The sequence below is a fragment of the Ursus maritimus genome, unplaced genomic scaffold (assembly GCF_017311325.1).
Source record: "Ursus maritimus isolate PB19 unplaced genomic scaffold, ASM1731132v1 scaffold_32, whole genome shotgun sequence".
Lineage (NCBI taxonomy): Eukaryota > Metazoa > Chordata > Mammalia > Carnivora > Ursidae > Ursus > Ursus maritimus.
The window spans coordinates 12,011,327-12,033,131 of record NW_024425786.1 but is presented as its reverse complement, the minus strand read 5'-3'; the positions used below and the strand labels follow the sequence as shown (position 1 = coordinate 12,033,131).

The 21,805-nt window shown below is 53.9% G+C and overlaps 1 protein-coding gene across 1 annotated transcript in view; it reads left to right on the top strand.

Annotated features, from left to right (window-relative positions):
* PADI2 (peptidyl arginine deiminase 2) overlaps positions 1-21,095 on the top strand; it is a 44,741-nt gene extending 23,646 nt beyond the window's left edge. Inside the window, exons 6-16 of the mRNA XM_008694904.2 lie at positions 200-325; positions 5,377-5,555; positions 7,341-7,444; positions 8,335-8,446; positions 8,946-9,053; positions 11,609-11,760; positions 13,628-13,772; positions 14,518-14,611; positions 16,351-16,436; positions 17,313-17,441; positions 18,072-21,095. Of these exons, the coding sequence (XP_008693126.2) occupies positions 200-325; positions 5,377-5,555; positions 7,341-7,444; positions 8,335-8,446; positions 8,946-9,053; positions 11,609-11,760; positions 13,628-13,772; positions 14,518-14,611; positions 16,351-16,436; positions 17,313-17,441; positions 18,072-18,305 (1,469 nt within the window). The 3' untranslated portion in view covers positions 18,306-21,095. The remainder of the gene's footprint in view (positions 1-199; positions 326-5,376; positions 5,556-7,340; positions 7,445-8,334; positions 8,447-8,945; positions 9,054-11,608; positions 11,761-13,627; positions 13,773-14,517; positions 14,612-16,350; positions 16,437-17,312; positions 17,442-18,071) is intronic.
* Positions 21,096-21,805: the final 710 nt, after the last annotated feature.

Genomic DNA, 21,805 nt, shown 5'->3' with positions numbered 1-21,805 from the left:
GCACTGGAAGGAAATTCCCGGAAAGTTACAGGAGGTCATGGTGTCGGAGAAGACAACTAGTTTTTATGCTTTTTACGGTTCCCACAATACACATGTGTGGGGTTTTCTGTCCTGATTGGAAAAGTAACGGTTTTTCCTGAGCCCACATTCCAGCTGCACGTCTCTTAATTCTAACCTTCTCTGCATGCCCCCTCCCCAGACCTCAAGGACATGTCCCAGATGATCCTGCGGACCAAAGGCCCGGACCGCCTCCCTGCGGGATACGAGATAGTTCTCTACATTTCCATGGCCGACTCGGACAAAGTGGGCGTGTTCTACGTGGAGAGTAAGTGACCACAGCGCAACCCTTCTGGAAGTTTCTAACATTCGATGCCCACTGAGTTAACCTCCCCGGGGCTCACCTCTGCCCTCCATGCTCCTCAGAAACCCCCCTCGGCAGCTGTGACCCCTGCAAGCGTAGGTGACTGCAGAGGGCAGGGACCCAACTCTTCGACTCTTCCTAACGGTCACTGGGAGCGCTGTTGTCCTGTGAAATCAGGAGGCCCCAGGGATAGGCCTCTCCTCCCTCAAAGGAGTTGGTAGTGACTTGAATTTATGTACAACCCAGAGCCCCTTCTTCCCCATGAACCACGGGAGGAAGGGCTTTCGAGATCCACCTTTTCTGGAGCCGCGTCACCTGCACGATAACAAAGGCAGGTTACCCACCCAGCACTTCCCCTCGTGCTTTCTGCTCATCTTGGACTTTCTAGAGCTGAGAACTGCCTCCAACTTTTCAAGAGTCCCCAATGAGGCTGTGGGCAGCCACGCGGAGTGCACCCCTTTCTCCTCTTGATGGTGACACGGCCTCCTGGGCGCCCACTGCGTAGGGACATGCTTCTGCCATAGACCTAGTCCTCACAGCCGCCCACTCTGTCTCTCTTCCTATAAATACGTGTTGACCCCCCTCAGTGCCAGGCGCTGTTCTCAGTGTTGGGGTCCCCTGCAGTGAACTCTGCAGTCACTCCCCACGGGGTGGTGGGGAGGTGATGGTCTAGGGAGGGAGACATGATAAGGAGCACAATGGGAGAAAATGACAGGCACCAAGTACTAGGGATCTTTAGGGGCAGAGGTGAGGCATCACTGGCCCCAGGTGGTCCAGAAAGGCCTTTCTGAGCAGGTGACATTTGAGCTGAGACCCAAATCTACAGTGAGAAGGAACCAGCCATTCATGAGCTGAGGGAAGAGTGTTCCAAACAGAGGGAACAGCATACACAAAGCAGAGCGGAGTGGTGCAGCTTGGCGCATTGGAGGAGCAGAAGGGAGAGACTAGAGGCGGGGGATGTGTTGAAGTCAAGGTCAGCAAGCTGGGCAGGGGCCAGGGCATGCAGAGAGGGCTTGGATTTTATTCTGAGAGCAGTGGAAAGCCATTAAAGGGTTTTAAGCAAGGGACTGTCAAGATCTGATTTATGTATTAAAAAGCTCTCTCAGCAAAATAGTTAGCTTTGCAATTTGCCATGATGCCTGGTGGGGCTTCCCCTGTGCGCCCAGCTGTCTGGGGGGCCCAGGATCTCCAGCCTTCCTCGGGGGCCCACCTCTGGACAGGCCCACTAGAACCAGGACAGTGGCCAGGAGGAGCTGGTCATGGGGGCCCCGGACCCTCACCGCAGGGAGTGATTTAGCCCAGACAGCTGCCACCCACGGCCAGTCCTCCTGATGCACACTGGGCCCTGGCAGTGACCTCCCACAGGTTGGAATGTCCCCAGAGTCAGGCCGGCTCTGCTGCCCCAGGGGGCCGAGCTGTTGAAGTTTATCCAGTCTAGTCCAAGGTAACCATAGTGGATGGGGCTGCCGGCGGGGCAGGCGGGGGTGGTAGAGCAGGACCTCCTCCCCCCTCCCGCTCCTCTCGACCGTGACCTTGAACTGGGACATGTGATGTGTTGCTAATAGGGACACCCAGATGTTATCTAGAGGGTTCTGTTCATTAATGGGAGTGGCTTGCAGTCTGGCCCCGTAATCGCATCTCTGCCCCTCACTTGCCATCCGAGATGGCCCCTGAGCAGACAAAGGCCTCGAGACGCTGCCGTTCCCCAGTCTGCCTTATCTGGGCTGCTGTCCTGCGGGGCACGGGGGCACCTTACTGACGCAGCGATTTGCCCAAAATAGCTTTCCCGCCAAATGTGGAATCCTGGAAAGAACAGGGGTAGGAGAGGGGGAAGTAATCCATTGGTGGCACAGTTTCCCTCTCTTCTGTGCAAACATTATCAGGTTTTGTCAATACCTGAGTACACGTATGGGTGAGAATGGGTTGTGTTATACAAATGTTGCTTGTCACCTGTGTCCCCCAAGCCAGGGAGCTGGGCTAGAGGCCGAGGGACCCTAAGAGGGAGCTCTGGTGCCTGGGAGGTTCACATCCTGCATCTGGGCAAGTCCTACTTACCAGCCCATGACCTGGGCTCAGCTGTGATGTGATGCGGGGATGATGAAGGCATGACTGTCCCTGCTCAGGTTGGGGACTAAACAAGGAACATGTCAGGCACGCCACGCAGGAGCCAGCCCACAGAAAGCTCTCTATAGATGGCATTTGTTGTTTCGGCTGGGATTATTCTGATGATTGTGAATTACAATCCTTGCAAGAGACAGCAGTCCCCCATGCTCTTAGGAAGACAACAGGCGTCAGGGTTCCAGCCTCAGGTTCTGCCTGGGATCCAAAGTCAGGGCCTGACCTCTTCTATAATAATGCAGCAACCAGCTTGCCCCAGTTTGCCCAGAACTTCCCTGGTTTTAACACTGAAAATCCCTCATCCCGGGAAACCCCTCCGTCCCGGGCAAACCAGGATGGGTGGTCGCACCATCAAGGAGTCTCCTGGGGAGGTGGAATGGCTCCAAGGTGACCAGAAGGGCTATGCCAAACCATACCATGCGCCAGCCGATGGGGCCAATGCCTGGGGCCAAGGAGAGGTCAGGGTGGCTGGCAGGCCCAGCCCGGGCATGTGGGCCGCTCAATAGAAGGGCATTGTTGGTTCCTGCAGGGAGAGCCAGCCATGCCCCAGGCTGCCTGCACCGAGCTGGGGGGGCTGGGGGCGGGGGAAGGAGGCTCCTTGGGACAGTGGCTGCATTGTTCCCACCACAGAATCAATCCGCCAGAAGCCAGCCCAAGCACCAGAAAGAGAGACAGGTGTCAGTCACAGGCCATGGGAGGGAGAAAATCACATGCAGAAGAGCAAGAACATGTCCTTCCACCCGTCCCAGCTTCCTGGCCAGACCCCTTCCCTCCCCAAGCCCAGCCGCCCGGAGTCCTGGGGAAGCTTTGGAACTTTCTGCCAAGAGAAGTCAGCTTCTAGGCCTGAGAGCTCTCCCCTGAGCCTCAGCTCAAGTGCAGCCTGAATGCCTAGAGGAGAACTTTTTAATTATGCAGATCCATTTGGATCTATTCAGTGGTTACAATCTGCTCGGGCGCCCCCTGTCCTTCCTGCGTGAGAAGAACTTCACCTTCTGGATCAGCTCCTTGGCACATCCAGGTCTCGGGTCCGTCTGCCTCTTATCTTGGGCCCACCCAAGGGAAGGGGAGGGAAGGTATTATTTCTTTGCCTTCTGTTCGTAAGCCATTCAACACAAAGGCCGTAAGTTTTGCAGAAAAGCCACGTGCCAGCTCACTCAGGGGCTCTCGTACCACTGATACCTCCGGGTCCCAGTCGTGTTACTGATGGTTACCCATGGATACCGGGTTTCCCCGGGTTACTGATGCTGTGTCATTTTATCTTGCAATGACCTTGTGGCCTAGGTGCTATTATCCCCATTTAACAAATGGGTGAACTGAGGCTCAGGGAGGTTAAGTGAATTCCCTGAGGTTTTGCTGCTTTGTAAAGCCAGAAGGGTATTTGAACCCAGGTCGCTCTGACTCTGGAAATCATAAACACTAGGGTAACGTGCCCTCGGAGAGATGCGTAACCAGGGTCCCGTTGATCACACTGTGCTACGTGAGGAGCTGTCCGGAGCCTGGGCTTCGGAGGTTCCTCCATTTAATTTACTAGTTTTAATCACGCACCCTATTTGTACGAGGACCGTGCCGGTTTCTTACTCTAACCCGTGGCTGACTAGTCATTCACCGTTGCTGTTGACAATAAGTACTAAGCCGAGCCTGATTCTGCCCTCCCTGTTCTGCCCTCCCAGCTCTGCCAGGCATAAAGAAACTCCTTCTGGACTACATAGGGTCCTCCCTCCATGCCTTTGGCAATGCAAGCATCTCCTCTCCTCACCACACGCCCGCTCAGCCACCCCCGAGGCCATCTCAGAGTCTCCCTTCCTCTGCTCACATGCTCCCTACCGTGCCTCCCTTCCCCGCCTCCCCACCCCAGTAGCTCTGCTAGGACACTTCCCACATCTGCGTTACCTTATCATCGGCCGAGCACTGCTCTTGGATGCAGACACGGCATCTTGACCATTTCTAGCCACCCCCCTCCCCAGAGATTGCCCATGCTGGGAACAGAGTAGTAATTCTGCTCTGGCCCGAAAATTCTCCTTTAGGGAGTGGCGTGGAAGCCATGGGTTCATTCCGTAGACGTTCATTAAACACGACCTGCACGACGTTCGTACTGGGCCCGGCCAGGCCTGGCTCTGCCCTCAGGTGACAGTCTCTCAGGGCCGACAACTGAACACTGAGATCGTACGCCCTCAGAAGGGCGGTGATGGGCAAGGATGGGGACTGCAGAAGCTCCACACAGAGTCCCTGGCTTGGTCTCTGCGGGATCTGGGCGTAATTCCCAGAAGGGACACAAACCGAGGCCTGGAAGGAAAGGAACAACTATTCCCAGCCGAGGGACAGGCACTGGAAAGAGCTGGGGGCTTCCAGTGGAGCCGAAACGCTGGAGAAACCTGCCTTTCCTCCCAACCACGAGACGGTACAGCCAGACATGCGCGGGGCTTTATGCCAATGTGGCTCCCATTTTACGGACAGGAGTTTGGGGTATAAATGGGCACCTTGGTGTTTTGTGTATAAAAGGGGAGGGGAGCTTGGGGTTCAGAATTGCACCTGATTTCGAGCCCCATCTTGGCCACTTGCTGGCTCCATGGCCTCTGCAATCCATTTCTCCTTTCTGAGACTCGGTTTCCTCCTCTGCAAAGCGGGAACGTGATATCCTTCCTCAGCACCACGAGGTGCTCAATCATTACCTGCTATCCTATCACCCGGGCCATCCCTGGGGTTGGCCTGTTTTATAGACGAGGAAGCCAGAAGCTACAGAGGTGATCTGGCTCAGTGCCACATGGCGAGCACACAGCGGTGCTGGGACGATGACCAGGCCAAGGCCTTTCTGGTGGCACTTTCTGCTTCTTGTCCCCCACCCCACTGACACCCCCCTGGCAGGGGCGGGGACCTGACGTTGGCCCTTCTCCCTCCAGACCCGTTTTTCGGCCAACGTTACATCCACATCCTGGGCCGGCGGAAGCTCTACCACGTGGTCAAGTACACGGGCGGCTCGGCGGAGCTGATGTTCTTCGTGGAAGGCCTGCGTTTTCCCGACGAGGGTTTCCCAGGCCTGGTCTCCATCCACGTCAGCCTGCTGGAGTACATGGCTGAGGTGAGGGCTCCCAGGCTTCCACCATGAAGGGCTGCCCCTGGGGACCAGGTGGAAGTCCTTCCAGAGGGCCACTTTCAGGGGTCCCCACAATGCTCCACTCCCTACAAAGCACCGGGCGTGGGGGGCAAGCTTGGAGACCTAGCTGCTCCCCACCGAGCACCCGCACCTGTCTGCCAGGCCCCTCTGAGCTATGCTCTAGGGATCGTCCTGCTTGCTGCACCTGCTCGCCAGGATTCCCTGGGGGTGAGGTTCCCGGCATTCCCCACAGCTGGGCCCTCGTCGGCCCTCCTCCCTGAAGGGGTGTGGGCCTGGTTCTGAGGCACAGATCCCAGTGGTAAGTGCAGGAAGCAAACCAGGCCACACACGTGAGGTCTATCGACTACTTATATGCCCTGCTTTTCCCTCCCCAGACTGTCCCTTCACCCTAACTGTGGGTTATACCAACTCTGACCACAGGCTGAACCCCAAATCCCAGCCCCAGGTCATTCCTCCAACCCTATGGCCAGACATCTTGCTCACTGTTGTTCTTGGTTTTGGGAAACTGGACGGGAAGGAGAGCACCTGCGTCTCTAGGGGAGAAGCCCCCCTCACTTAGAGTGTGTCCTACTGACAAGGAGCTCTCGTAGCGAAGAGTGCAGCCCCAGACTCCCACCTCCTGGGCTCTCCCCGTTTTGCTCAGATATAGAGAGGGACCTGGCTGCCCTCCCCGACACAGGGTCCCCTCCCCATTGTCACTTCCAGGCTACTTTGGAGGCAGGACACGGTGGGCTCTGTAGAAGATGAGGCTGAATCTAGCTTAGATGTATGGGAATGGGCTCTGGAGTGAGACTGCCCAGTTCCAAACCCAGGAGACATTGGGCAGGTGAATTTACTCCCTGTGCCTTAGTTTCCCCATCTGTAAGACAAACAGCAGAAGTTTCTGCTTCCTGGGGTGGTTGTGAGCATCTGAACTTGCAAGAACTCACTCACGAAGCGCCCTCAAGTTCCTCAGGAGAAGAGACGCAAAATGGCAACGCTAACAGAACGGGATGGGGGGGCGGCTTCTGCTCCCACCTGTGCCTGGCGTAGCCTGGCCATCAGGGCCTTCAGACTGGCCCCTCCAGCGGGCACCAGAAGACACTCACAAGGCAGACCCAGGCAGGAAAGGCCAGCGAGGCCCCTAGTCCCACCTGCCGCCATGGTCTCCGCCAAGGGCGGGTGCCTGCTTCCTGTGGCTGTTCGAAGCCAACTACACAAAGGAACCCCAGGGTCCGCTCATTTTCCCGCAGGTTCCAGGCAAGCTTCTTGAACCTTTCCTCAAAGAACAATCTGGACGTAGCAAAATTCTCCCAAACAACATTAAAATGCTCACCTGTACAAAAGGGCAAGGTGCGCAAAGCAGAAACAGAAGGCGGTGCAGGGCCGGCCCGGTCATCCTGTGGGCCGGTTTCGGGAAGCGGACTGTGATGGGGAAAGATCCCATAGTGGTTGAGAGTGTGCGGGCAGCGGCCTGACCACCTGGGTTTAAATCCAGGCTCTCCCCCTTACTAACCACGTGAAACAGGTCTGTGACTAGAGGTCTGTGACTCAGTTTCCCTACCTGTAAGATACGGGTTATAATAGCATCTACCCCCTGGGGTTGCTGTAAGACGGAAATGAAATGGCACGTGTGGCACTACCCCAGGGCCTGACATACCGCAAGTGCTTAATAAATGTAGTATTGTTATCAGTTTCACCCGCTTTAGAAAGTAGGCATGAAAGGTACCCTGACCAGACTTTCTGATCCCCTCCCTCTCCCACGCCCAGGAGATTCCCCTGACACCCATCTTCACGGACACCGTGATATTCCGGATTGCTCCGTGGATCATGACCCCCAACATCTTGCCTCCCGTGTCGGTGTTCGTGTGCTGGTAAGCAAGGGCCAGGGTGCAGGGAGGCCGCGCAGCAGAGCGGCTAGAGCTGGGGCTACAGGGGCGGACGGACCTGAGTTCAGAGCCTGGCTCTGTCACTTACCACCTGTGTGACCCTGAGCAGCTCACTTGACTTCTCTGTGCCTCTGTGTCTCCGAAATGCTGACATCACAGAGTCACCATGGCATTAAATGGAGCAGGCAATGTATTAATCCAAAGTCCTGGCACGGTGTGTGCTTTAAAAATAGAAGTTATCATTCCTTTTCTCCTTCTTGGCCCACATCATCAGGTTGGGAACTTCCTATGCAATGGGTGTTCAGCTCATCTTACGTAGCATTTTTTTCTTTTTGAGCACCTATTATGTGCTAGAAAGCTGCAGCAGGTGAGAAGCAAGGGAAAGGAGTCCCTGCAGGTGGATGCTGGCCACAATGAGTGGGACCCTGAGGCTCTGGGCCCATCCCCTGCCTCTGGGCTAGACACAGCTCTCCTTCAGAAATCTGGGGGGGGGGAGGAGGGCACATATTGCATGGTGCACTGGGTGTTATACACAACTAATGAATCATCGAGCCTTACATCGAAAACCGGGGATGTACTGTATGGTGACTAACATAATATAATAAAAAATCATTATAAAAAAAAAAGAAATCTGGGGGGGGAAGAGTTCCTCTTCTTGTTTTATATGTTCGTGACTTTGGCAAACACCACGAGTGGAGGAGTTTGCTTGTCCTTGGCTCCAGCAGCCTTCACAAAGGTGACTATGAACACCTTTGCGACCTCATCTGCCCAGCACAACCCAGAGGGGCCAGCTGCTTGTTGCCACCTCAGTTGGACTGGCCCTTGTCCTTCCTCACCCTTCCTCCTGGCCTCCCTCTCTTCCCCGAACTTCTCAGCATGAAGGACAATTACTTGTTCCTAAAAGAGGTGAAGAACCTGGTTGAGAAAACCAACTGTGAACTGAAGGTCTGCTTCCAGTATGTAAACCGAGGTGACCGCTGGATCCAGGTGAGGCACTGCGGGCTGGGAGGGATGTGGCCTATGGCTCAGGCAAGAAGAGTTGGCTAACGTCAGTGCCCTGGCACCCAACAGCTCCATGCACAGGAATTCTGCTGTCGTCTCATATGTGCACATGTGCACCGAGACAGAAATGTATATGGTGATTCACTGCAGCATTGCTTCTTGAAGTAGCAAAAGACTATCCCCCACGAGGGACTGGGTAATCATATAAGGGGATAGCCTTACCGTGGAGTACTATACAACAGCTAAAAAGAAGCCAACGTAGAAATACAGAATACACTTCAAATTAAGGTGTTGCTTGCAGGAAAATGTACATAGGATGTTATTGATTATGTTTTAAGAAATGGGGTGGATAGGAGTGTGAATATGCTTGAGGCATGCAGAGACCATGTGAAGAAGGCTATGCAAGGAACCCCAGTCATCGTTTGCTAGTGAGGAGAACTAGGGAGGCTGGCTCATCTGACGGCTCTCCTTGGTGTCCCCACAGGATGAAGTTGAGTTTGGCTACATAGAGGCCCCCCATAAAGGCTTCCCCGTGGTACTGGACTCCCCCCGAGATGGAAATCTGAAGGACTTCCCAGTGAAGCAGCTTCTGGTGAGATGCTGAGGGTCACTTGGGGTGGGGGGCGGGGGAAACGATCCTGGGGACTCTTCCAGGACAGAGTGGGCAGGAGACCTGGGGCACCCTTGACAAGTTCGTCTGTTGCCCAGCGCCTCCATTGTCTCATCTGCAGAATGGGTCAGTTGGGATAATGACCTCCATGGTCCTTTCCTTGGAGAGTTTTCTCATGGGAAAGCGTGACACTACCCCAGGGCCTGGGACACCACAAGTGCTCAATGAATGCACTATTGTTAGTTTCACCCACTTTAGAAGGCAGGAGCAAAAAGCACCCTGACAAGAGTTCTCGATCCCCTGGATAAAAAATTTACTCATGGGAGAGCTTTCTCGTAGGAAATGGGAACTGTGGGAAAGAGGCAGCTCCTACCCCTGCCCCACCCCCAACTTGCAGAAAAATCAGTTTCAAGGAGGAAAATTATAGTTAAGCGATTGTCGAAAATCATGGTTCCAACTTCAAAGCTCATTGAAGCTGTGGCTTTCAATCTGTGTGTGTTTTTTAAAGCCATCTGACCCCCTGATTCTAGAGGCCATTACCACTCCCAGTGATGCCTTTAACCAGTGGTGGGGTGAGGGCAGAACCAAAACCTGCCTCTTTTGCCCTCACCTTCCACCTTGAACAGGCAGGGGAAGTTCGGACTGAGAACGAAGCAGAGACTGGGATGGGTCAGAGGCTTTTCCCAAGGTCACACACAGGGCAGCCTCTGTTTGAGTCGGAGACATTCACAGGCTCACATCTACTTCTTGAGAACCTTCCCTAGCCTAGAGCCCTTACCACAGGGAGATGGTGGTAGAGCCTGGCCTCGCATCTTGTTCCACGCCTTGACCTTGGGCAAGCAGCTTAACCTCCTCAAGCCTCAGTTTGCTCATCCGTAAATGGGGACAGAAATGGCATTCCTCTCACAGAAATTGTGAAGGTTGAAGGCACCCAGAAGGCGTCCTGCTGCACCTAATACAATGATCATTATTAGTCGCCATTACAGTTGTCATTCCACAGCCCTGGACGTCGTCCTCGGTGAGGACTGTCCACTTCCTCCCACACTGTGGGGGGTAGAGTCAAACTGGTCCCCAGCAATGGTTGCCGCAGGCCTGAGGACCAAGGCCTCCCAGCTCCTGCTCTCACGTCCTTCCTGGGTCACCACCTGCCTTCAGTGTTCCAGGCTGGCCTGGTGCCAAGGTCCCGGGCTGCATTGTTCCTGGGGGCCTGGGCCAAGCCCGGCTTTGTGCTGCGTGCCTGCCCGCCTGCGTGATGCCATAAAGCCCAGCTGCCCCAGCTTCCAGCAAATCACACCTTGCCATCTGGGGCTCCCGGGCGAGAAAGCGCTATGCTGCAGCCAGCCACACCATGGGGCACGGCTGTCCCTTGAGCCTCTCAGCGGGGCCAGGATAAGTCACGTCTTTCCACCCCATGGGATTTTTTAACAAGAATTTTTGTCAGGCAAGCTTAGTTCCAGTCCCAATGCAAGCTCCCAAGCAAGGGCCCTACTTTTTCATCAAAAAATCCTGAAAGGAACCTTAACATCCAAGGGTCCCTGGGGTTATATTGTGTGCCAACTCTAGTGTTTTGGAGCTCTGTTCTAAGGATTCTGAGACTCTCTGTGGGCTCACTGAACAAATACAGTTGGTTGGGAATAGGTTGGGACGGTCTGTATGTTACATACCTGTCACTCCTGCATGTATCGGTCAGCTTTTACTAGGTAAGGCTGCAGTAACAAACACCCCCCAAACCTTACTGCTGACAACAGCAAAGGCCCATTTCTTGCTTGCACTCTGTGTTGAATGTTGGTTGGTTGTCTGCAGCCCCGGTTCCTTGTGCCTTCCCCCTTCTAGAGCCCAGGCTGCAGGAGCAGCCCCAGCCTGGAGAATGCCATCGTCCTAGCACGAGGAGAAGAGAATGATTTGGCAGACATACACAGCAGATCTTATGGCTTCTGCTGAACTGGCCTGTGTCACTTCTGCTCACATTTCACTGTCCAAAGCCAGTCACATGACCAAGTCCGACCCTGGGTGGGGAATTCTATTCCTTACTCTGGGAGATAGCACATACCAGCAATGGCTCAGGATGCAAAAATCCTCTTACTGGGAAGAGGATAGCAAATGTCTGGGACCTCTGGACCTACCACCCTCCCTCCAGTACTGAATCCGACACCCCTTTTACATATGGGGAAACTGAGGGTCAGGTAAAGAAAGATACCTGCAGGGATGTCAACAGCACAAAATGAGAGCTAGCCCTGAAGTCGCCAATCTGTCTCTTGTCTAGAAACAGAGGCACATGCAGAGACCCAGTGGACACACACGCTAATACGCACTTATAAACTGTCGTGCATGCCCCCCTTCACACCAACCAGCCCACAAACTCAGCCTCCCCACGCCTGGCCCCCTGCTCTTCAGTGGGAATAAGAAGACCCCTCGAAACCAAGTGCTCACAGTGCCAGACCGAAGGTGGTGAAGAGTGGTCATCAGTGGGTGGCTGAGCTGGGGCTAAGGACTTCTGGCTACAGGAGGCTAATGATGGGTGTGTGTCCCCTGCCCAGGGCCCAGATTTCGGCTACGTGACCCGGGAGCCCCTCTTTGAGCCTGTCACCAGCCTCGATTCCTTTGGGAACCTGGAGGTCAGTCCACCAGTGACTGTGAATGGCAAGACATACCCCCTGGGCCGGATTCTCATCGGGAGCAGCTTTCCTCTGTAAGAGAAGCCAGGGTGGGGCTGGGGGGAGCGGGGGTGGAGAAGTTACTCTTCCTCCTTAGGAGTGGCCGAGTGGCTCACACATAGAGTGATTGGCTGGGAGAATGAACCCCTTCCGCGACTCTGAAAAGATACAGACACTCTTAGAAATAAACCCACGCTAGCCTTTATATCTTAGTATGACTTAGGATCTAATATAAAACTAAATAAATAGCTCTTCCCCAAATGGGAGGGTGTATAATGAGATTTAAACCAGGTAGGAAAGGGACAGAGGAGTCCATAGAAAGTAACTGAAAGAAGCTGAATGGGAGGGTACCAAAAAGTCCTTGGGGTTGCCCATACACAAAAGAGGGCTGAGAAGACATGGCCCTGCCCCCAAAGCATGAGTCTCTGGCTCCGTGACACTGTCACTCCCTCCCCCAGGTGACCCACTTCCCAGTGAAAAGGCAGATTCTTCCTTGGTCAGGACAGTCATTAGGAAGAGTGAGTACTGTGGGTCCTCATTTCACAAAAGGGCTGCCAGCAACCTGCATACATGGGATCAGCCAGGATTTGGGCACCAAGTCCCTCTGAGCCACATGGGATGCTCTACCTTCTGGGGGGAAGCCAGCAGCCAGGCAGTGCCCGTTTGCCCACCTCCTCTCCTCCCTCCACTCAACAGTCACTCATCGATTCATCAGGTGTTTCCCATACACCAGCCAAGTGCCAAGCCCAGTGCCAGCCATGGCGTCTAAACCTGAAGCCCAGTCCCCGCTTCAAGGAGACAGTGGAGATCACAGACATGAAACAGCAGGGGGAGGGGACTGTATACAGTGATAGAAAGAATGATAAGGAGCCAGGGGAACCCAAAGAGGGGTCCCTAAGTCCCTTGGGGAGTCCAGGGAGGGCTCCTTAGAGACAAATATTTATTGAGGGACTTCTCCGCCAGGCACTGTTCTAGGCTCTAGGGATACATCAGTGAGCCAAGCCGACAAAGCCCCAGCTCTTGGGAAATTTTCAATTAAGGTGGGAGGAGTACGGAAAATCAACATGGAAGCCAGCAAATGAGACCCTTCTGGATGCTAATAAGTTATAATGAAGAAGGTAAAATAGGGTTACATGGTAAAAAGAGTGACAGGGCAGGTGCACTTCAGCTTTCGTGATTTTAAGGAAATGACTTGGGAATCGAGGCTTGAATGAGAGGGGAGCAGCCATGGGAAGATCAGAGGGAAAGAGCATTTCAAATAGAAGGGCAAAGCTTTGAGGGAGTAGCAAACTTAGGAAGTAGAACAGGAGGGAGGGAGGGAGGGGAGTAGCAGATCCAGGCAGGGGCTAAATCAGAGAGGAATTTGTTGGCCACTGTGAGGACCTTGAGTAATAGTCTAAGGGTACTAGGAAGATCGAAGACCTCAGAGAGTCTAAAAGTCAGGAAGGGCTTCCTGGAGGAGGTGTCGCTTGAACTGATCAAAGATGAAAGTTAAGCAGAAGTTAATGTAACAAAGAGGCACATGGGCTAGGGCAGATTTTGGAACCATGCCTGTGCCCTAGCCCCCTCCAGCAGTCCAGGCAGGACCCCTGAGCACAGAAGCTGGTCTCTTTATACCCACTGGCGCCCTCAGGAGCTGAAAGGGCTGAAGGCCGGGCTCCATGCCGTTTGTACAGGCCATGGCTCCAGCTAACGCCTCCTTCTTTCTCCTTGGGCTCAAATGCCTTCCTGCCGGCCCCAGGGTTTCTCAGCCCTGTGGCTCAGGCTCCTTCCCCTGACTTTTGCTGATGCCACCCTGGATGCAGGCTGGGTTGCAGATGCTGAACGCCTGCAGGCCCTCTGGTGAGGCAGGCACAGTGGGAAACCATCTGAAGAGCTGCCTCCTCCCCACCCCTGCCCCAGGTCTGGCGGTCGGAGGATGACCAAGGTGGTGCGGGACTTCCTGCAGGCCCAGCAGGTACAGGCACCCGTGGAGCTCTACTCGGACTGGCTGACCGTGGGCCACGTGGACGAGTTCATGACCTTCGTCCCCATCCCGGGCACAAAGGTGAGCTGGCCCCTGAGGCTGGAGTGAATAGGATGATGGAGCATCCATGTACTACCAGCTCTTGTCAGCAGGGAGCAGGATCTACAGGTAGTGGACTGCAAAAAGGAAGAAGGAAGTAGGCTCAAGTTGGTTTGCCTGTTGTCATTGTGGCAGGTAAATTTTTAACCCAAGCTACCAAATATTAGCATTTCAACATGGAATCAATGTGAAAATATTAATGAGAGATTTTACATTCTTTGACTCATACCAAGTCTTCAAAATCTGATGTGTATTTTACTCCTAACCGCACATCTCAATTCAGAAGATTGGCCACAATTCAGGAGTCTAGTATTCACGGGGCTGGTGGCTCCTGTATTTGCCATGACGCTCTAGAGACCTATGGGGTATGGGCCTGGGGCTCTTTCATTTTCTAAAGTGAAAGAATGGTTGCAACTTCATACCCTGGAAATGTTGTGCAAATGGCCTGTCCTCTTGGCCACTCGGAGACGCACTTCCGCCCTGTCCAAGCCATTTTGGACTCTAAGCTTTGACGCTGTGGCATTGCTGAGGTGGGGGAATGTCTACAGCAGGAAGGGTAAAAAATACTCCCCCGAACCAGAGACAACCCTACCAGGCAGCCTTTGCCCCTCAGCATGGGGAGGCCTGAGACAACAGGCAGACAGGGCTCCGAGGCCCCAGGGACTCCCTTCTGCTCCCTGGCCCCTTCCTCTCTGCTGACACTGTCCCTCTGGATGTCCTCTCACAGAAATTCCGGATGCTCATGGCCAGTACCTCGGCCTGCTACAAGCTCTTCCGAGAGAAGCAGAGGGAGGGCCACGGGGAGGCCATCATGTTCAAAGGTGAGTGCCCATGGGACCTTGGCAGGGAGTGGGGAGCAGAGCCCCCAGAGAGAGGCTCCCAAGGATGGGGCAGGTGATTGCTTTGCCCCTGGGCATCCAGCTCCCCTTCCCTGGGCGTCTGGCCTGCTCTGGGCTGTGAGGTCATTGTGGTGGGAAGCAGCCCTGGCCCTCGTGACCCTCGCAGTGGTCAGCCGGACCGTCGAGACACCCACTGCTCATTATTATCATCAGCAGTGCCAAATGCTTCTTCAGGACCTAGCATCTACTTTAAACGGCACCAGACCCAAAAGAGAGGTAACTGACATGCGATCTGCGATCGAGGAGCTCGAAAAGGAGATCGAGAAAAACATACACAATGCAGTTTAGGGACAGGAAGAAAAGTGGGAGTAGATAGACACGATCGAGAGTCCGACATCATCACGGTCAGTCCCAGAGTGAGAAATTACCTGCTTCATGTAGAAATTCCCTGAATTGGGACAGATGTAGACGGGGATTAGATGTGCTCTTAAATGAATCATGGAAAGAAGGAAAGTTGATCAGGTGGAGACAGTGAGCCAGGTTAGAGAGGCCGTGACGATGTCTTCCTGACATGTTTTTCTTAAATTACTTCATGTCACTTCTCAGGTCGGTATCCCCGATCGGCCTTCTCCCAAAAGTCGCGTCACTAAGGCTGGTTGATGCTTACATACGTCACTGCCCAACAGATCTGCAGGCAGTGTCCCTGACAGTGACTGGTGTCTAGAGCGGACGGGGCCGGTTTAAGCCCTCTGTTCTTTTTTGATTCCCCACCAAAGGGAATTTTTTTTCTTGGATTGGCAGGCACGAATCTGGATTTTCTGGAGGCTTCTTTATATATTAAACATACCCTAAAACTACCCATAGGATATAGAAACCATTATCTTTGTACAGATAGGTCCAAGTGGGGTGTGGGGACGGTGCAGGTACAAGGTGTGACAGCCCCAATCTCTTTGCCACTGACAAGCTACAAGACTGGGCAGTGCAATGCATCAGCAAACTCTTCCCGGATCAGGCAAAAAAGAAGAAGGAGGAGGAGGAGGAAGAAGAATTATTATTAATAGCTTAGCCTCTGGAATCAGACTGTCTGGTCTGCATGCAGGCTCTGCCACTAGCTATAAGACCTTGGACAAGTCATTTAACTTCTCTGTGCCTCCGTTTCCCCATCTTTAATGCTAGCGGCTACCTCATAGAAATGTAGGAAAGAGTTCTGAGCTAATTCGTGTAAAACACCTAGAAGAGAGCCTGTCACGTAGTAGGTGCTCAGTGAGGGTTAGGTTTTACTAATCAGACCAAAAGCCATGTGTAGCCAGGGGGCAGGTGCGGGCACCAACCAGGGCAGGGACCGAGCGTGAGGCAGGTCTGGAAAACAGGAAGGGTGACCTCTGGGTCTCCTGCTTTTCCACCCTCACCCTGGTTAGCTGCTTGTCCTTAGAAGCAGGCTCCAGATGGGAGACCCAGGTACCTACTTGTGCCACCCCACCCTCTGGCCAGAGAGAGAGCAAGGCACCGCCACCTCGTCCCTGGCCCAAGCAACGTGGCCACCCTGGCAGACGGGGCCTGGGTTCCCGGAGACTGCCCTCCTGTGTCCCAGCCTGTCCCAGCTCCATCTCCCTCCTCCCAACAGTTAGCCCCAAAACTGGGGGGCTGATGGAGGGGAGCACCCAGGCTGGGCACCTGAGGCTAGACTGTCCCCTCTGACCCCTGACCTCTGACCTCCACAGGCTTGGGCGGGATGAGCAGCAAGCGAATCACCATCAACAAGATTCTATCCAATGAGAGCCTCGTGCAAGAGAACCAGTACTTCCAGGTGAGCGCGGAGCAGGGGGCCCCCGGGGCGGGTGGGTTTGTGCCCCAGTGACACGGCTCCCATCCTCACGGCTTCCATAGGGAATGACCAAGGGGTCAGGGCACATGACAGAGGGAAGGACCTCTGTGAGCATTCGGTCCAGCCTCCCCACATTGCTCCTGTGCTAACGCCAGAAGCTAAATGGAGCGGCAGAGGCAGGTGGTGCAGGCCAGCAGAGGCCAGAGGCAGACAGGACACCGGGGGAGGAAAGCACATGAGGCAGTGCGAAAGAGCCAAGAGCCCTGTAAGGCGAGAGCCCGTGACATCAGGGGGAGACACAGCCCTTTAAAATATGATGCAGGGACGCCTGGGTGGCTCAGTCGGGTAAACATCCGACTCTTGATTTCAGATCAGGTCGTGATCTCAGGGTCATGCGTTCAAGCCCCACATGGGGAACCATGCCCAGCATGGAGCCTACCTAAAAAGTGAATTAATTAAAATAAAGTAAAATAAAATAAAATAAAATAAAATATGACACAAGCTATGGACCTGCCCTCTAGAAAAATGCACGTGTCAACATATGCCCTGGATTTTTATTTATTTTTGGGGATCGGAGCTCCCAGAAGTTTGTCATGGATGGATCCCACCTTCTGAGTCCCTGTCTCGTTTCTATCTTAAAGCATGATTTCTGTGATCGTCTTCTCTCTTGCTCTATTACCACTGTCACCGGGCCCTGGTGGGAGGGTCACTGGAGAGGTGGCAGGGGGGCGAGGTGAGCGCTAGGAATCTCCCTGCCGTGCTGAGGCCCAGGGTCTGCTACCGCAGACAGGAGCAGGGTTGACAAAGCAGCAGGAGTGTCCCCTCACGTGCCTGCCCTCCCTTTTCCCCCTCACCCAGCGTTGCCTGGACTGGAACCGCGACATCCTCAAAAAGGAGTTGGGACTGACAGAGCAGGACATCATCGATCTGCCCGCTCTGTTCAAGATGGATGAGGACCGCCAGGCCAGAGCCTACTTCCCAAACATGGTGAGGCCCTCCAGCCCCCAAACATCATCCGGGCCCATCAGGGGCAGCCAGATCCGGAAGGATGGCTCGGCTGAGGCTGTTCAGCGGGGAGGTCCAGGTCCCTGTCCTGGCTGAGCTGCTGTGTGGCCTCGCCCACCCCCCCTAGGCACTTGGTCCTCCCTGGGCTGCATTCCCTCCTGGGGATGAGATGCTCAGCCTAGCTGCTCCCTGGGGTCCTGGGAAATCCCTTCCCTTAACGGATAGGAAAGTGCATTCTAAGTTAGAAAGACCTTTACGGACAGGAGGGATGCTTGTCGTCATAGAGAAGAGTCTTCTGTGAGACGGAGGGAGGCTGGAACACGCACACACAGATACGCATGTGCACGCACACGCCGATACATACACACATAACCACGCGCGGGTACTGTACACACGCATACATGCAGACGGAGGTCCCCTGGTTTTCCACTTCAGCTCCGCCACGTGTGAGCTCCTTGGCCCCCTCTGAGCCTCGATTTTCTCATCTGTAAAGTGGGGATGATCGCAACACCTACGTCATAGGGGAGTTGGGAATGCCCAGGAGCTTAGAACAGGACCTGGCGAGGAGCAGGTGCTCGCTAAACAGGAGCTCTTGCCTCACCCCGGTCACAGGTGAACATGATCGTGCTCGACAAGGACCTGGGCATCCCTAAGCCGTTCGGGCCGCAGGTGGACGAGGTGTGCTGCCTGGAGACGCACGTGCGCTCCCTGCTGGAGCCCCTGGGCCTCTGTTGCACCTTCGTGGATGACATCTCCGCCTACCACAAGTTTCTGGGGGAGGTGCACTGCGGCACCAACGTCCGCAGGAAGCCCTTCTCCTTCAAGTGGTGGCACATGGTGCCCTGAGCTGCAGGGGGCTACGCTGTGTGGGTCTCAGCCTGTCGGTACCAAGATTGTGGCGGGACCGGCCCTCGTGGTTCTTAGGATTGCAAGACGTCCTTCAGCAATAACGGTCAGGAAACTTTGGGGGGGAGAAAAGGATGATTACTTCCAGGACCTGGAAATTGCACGGCACACCTGGGGGCCACACAGCAAAGTTGCAGGGAGAGAGAGACGGCACAGGCCTGGGGGTCTGCAGACTCCTTCTTTATTGGTGAATTTAAAACATAAAAGTGGGAATATAAAGCACGGGGAGGGACGAGGAAAATGAAGGGGCCCAAATGGTCACCTTTAGAAACCAGCCAAGATTTCTAAAACGAAGGAGCGTGGGGGAGGAGGAAGACTGGGGTTTTATCTAGTCCTATGCTTATTGGAGATCGCTTTCTTTGAAGTGGATACCTCAGTATTCAAAGCCCAAGTCAGGCACTTGCATTACCAAAAAGAGAAAACCCAACTGTCGGGGGCTGACAAGACAGGGGCCTTGGCACCTCTCTCCTCCTTTCTTTCTCCAGACCCCTGGCACCCCGCCCCCCCCCCAGAACGTTCCCCTGCCTGGCAAGGACTTGACAAGGACTGGACTGCCCCCACCCTGGGAGGGCTCCAGGGAGGGGGGTAGGGATTTGGGACATCTGTACCTTGCCATCTCTCAGAAGGGCCCCAGCACCCACCAAAGTCACTCCTGATAAACCTCAACTCGGTCCTTCCTGAAAATAGCTGTGCATTTGGCCAGCATCTGTATAGCCCTGACATGAAAAATGAAGAAACAGAAACTCTGTACCCAAACCATTCCCCAAAGAGTCCTTAGTCTCGTGTCCAAAACTGAAGGAGGGGAGAAGGGAAGGAGGTTCTGGGATTACCAGTTCTGGTAGCCATGCCCTGAAGGTCAAGGTAGATCCCATGGAAAGGGACCCTGGGGCCCCAGACGCACCTTAAACTGCTGTCATTATTTCAAATTCGGCTCCCTTGGGATGTGCAGGTGGCTGCCTCCAATTATTCATTCCTTCCCGGCTTCTCGGATCCCCTTGGCTTTCTCTCTGCTGTGTAGACATCATTGACTAGCTTCCCCATTCCCTGAGGGTCCAATAATTTAGCTTAGAACTTACCCCAGAAGCAGATTTTATCAGACCTGTCCATTTCCGAGATGCTCCTTATACCTGATTTTTCTGATGGACGCAGGCTCTCCCAAATGCTTGGGGGGGTCCCCCCAGACCAGCATCCTTATACCTGAGGGTGCTGTGGGTGAAGATGCCCGGACTCAGCCAAATCCTTCTCCTGCCTGGTTCTCCATTCCCTGGGCAGTCCCTGGCCTCCCTTCTCGTATGCCTCCACTTCCTATTCCTCATGCCGTCCCTCCAAGCAGCTAGACAGGGACTTTTTCACCACCAACCTGCCCCCAGGATATAATTAAAGGCCCGCCTGTTCCCCGCAGACCTTAGACCCGACATACAAGGACCTAGCCTGGCCCCCAGCCCAACAGCCAGTTCTGGGCCAGCAGCTGGCCTTGGACACAGACTGTCTATCCCATGGAAGTTCACCAGCGCATTTGCTGAACACCCTCTCATTTGGACATAACTAGATTAATTCCCTGGCTCCAACCCCAGAGACTCAGTTTCAACGATAAAAAAAAGGTTCCTTGAGGGCCAGCTGATGTCAGGAGAATAAGTGAATTATAATTCCACTTTGCGGGTTAAAAAGAACCAATTTATCACCAATGAGAGGGTTATAAATTTGTATTCTTGGGAGAACAAGATTTTCTTCTTGGGTTATTTCATTCACGGGTTCAGCAAACAGTTGTTGTGTGCCTGCTAAGTGCCAGGTACGGTGCTGGGCTCTGAGGACGCAGTGGTCAGCAGCGCACTGGGCCTGGCCCCTGCCTCCTGGAGCTGGTCAGTTCTCAACATGCAGTGTCCACATCGAAATGGCCAGCATTTGCCCTTTCAGGGCTGTGCTCTGTCGAAGTGGCAACCCGTTCTATTCAGGAAATGCCCAGGGCACAGAGCTTCCTGCAAGTCACTATTTTGGATGAAGTTGAGGGTTCTTTTTCAACTGGCCTCCTATCCCACCAGCTGGGCCAGTATCCATCCGATAGATCAGACCCCAGAGCCTTCAGAAGCCGTTGTACCCCTTCCTTTGGGGTCCAAAGCCCCAGATCTCTGCAACCCCAGAGCTGAAAACACCAAGTGCCTATTTGAAGGTGTTCATCTGGAGACTTAGAGTTTGTTGTGTGTGTGTTTGTGTGTGTGTGTGTGTGTGTGTGTGTTTGGTTAATGTGGGGTTTGGGGTTTTCTTTCATTTGTTTTTTCTAATCTACCTTAAGGGGAAGTGAACATCTCCCATGTGGAGACAGTGTGTGTTTATAGATTTTTCTAAAACTCTCTCCAGTTGGTAATTTCTGATGATTCTGGAGTCCCCAGAACTCAGATACCTATTGCCATCTTGCTTGCCCCCCACCACCCCGTGTGACTACTCTCAGTGTGCACACCTCCCCCAATCCCCGTGGACTCATCGCTCTTCCCCACCCCCCACTTTCTATAAATGTAGGCCTAGGATACAGTTCTGTGTTGCAAAACTCAGCTAAGTTCCTGTTTCGATCTTTATTTTGAAATATTTTATGTAAGAGGGAAGGGGGGGTGCCATGAAGATGGCAAGAAGCCGGGCACAGTTTCAACTTTCTGGACGAGAGACCATGATGGAGATCGAAAGATGTTTGGGGAAGAGCCTATTTAAATCGCAATAAAATCAACCATCAGAGGGGAAGTATGTGTCGGTGTGATGTTCGTTGTTGCCTCATGGACACAGCCTGGGGTGAAGCAGGCCAGACGTGGGCACTGTTCTGCTCTTGCAGCCCCTGCTCTTCTGAGCACCAGGTCAGGGCTCAGCAAGAGTACCTCAAGAGTTTGGAATCACCCACACATTCAGTGGTTGGGTATTACCTGGCCACCCCCCAAGGTCAAGACCAATACCCACAGTAAAGTCTGGCTGTGTTTTTCTGGTGGTGTTCCCCAGAAGCAGACCCTGAAATGAGCAATTGAGAACAAGTGATTTACGATGTATTAAGTGCCTCCGAGAAAAACCAGGGAGGGAGTGAAGGGACCAGGGAAAGGAAAGAAGCCGAACGAGAACGTGGCTTGAGGAGTACTCTCCGTCTGATCACCGGAGAGCTCTGGAGCGTGAGTGCAGCTCAGAGCTGTCCCATCTGGAAGCAGAGTTTTGTACACCTGCACCGGTCAGTCATTGGCGATGGGGACTTCAGCTCTCTGAATGGGCAAGGGGGCACCAGGAGCCCATGAGCAATCATCTGGAGAGGATCACAGTTGCAGTTAGCAGCGAAGTCACAGGAGCTGGGGAATGGGCTCACAACCTCTGGCAGGGCACCAACAGTGTCCTCTGCTCTGGATCACATCATATTCGTATAATACGGAATTGTTACATGTGGGCATTTGTGATTTGACCCATGGTATAAAAAC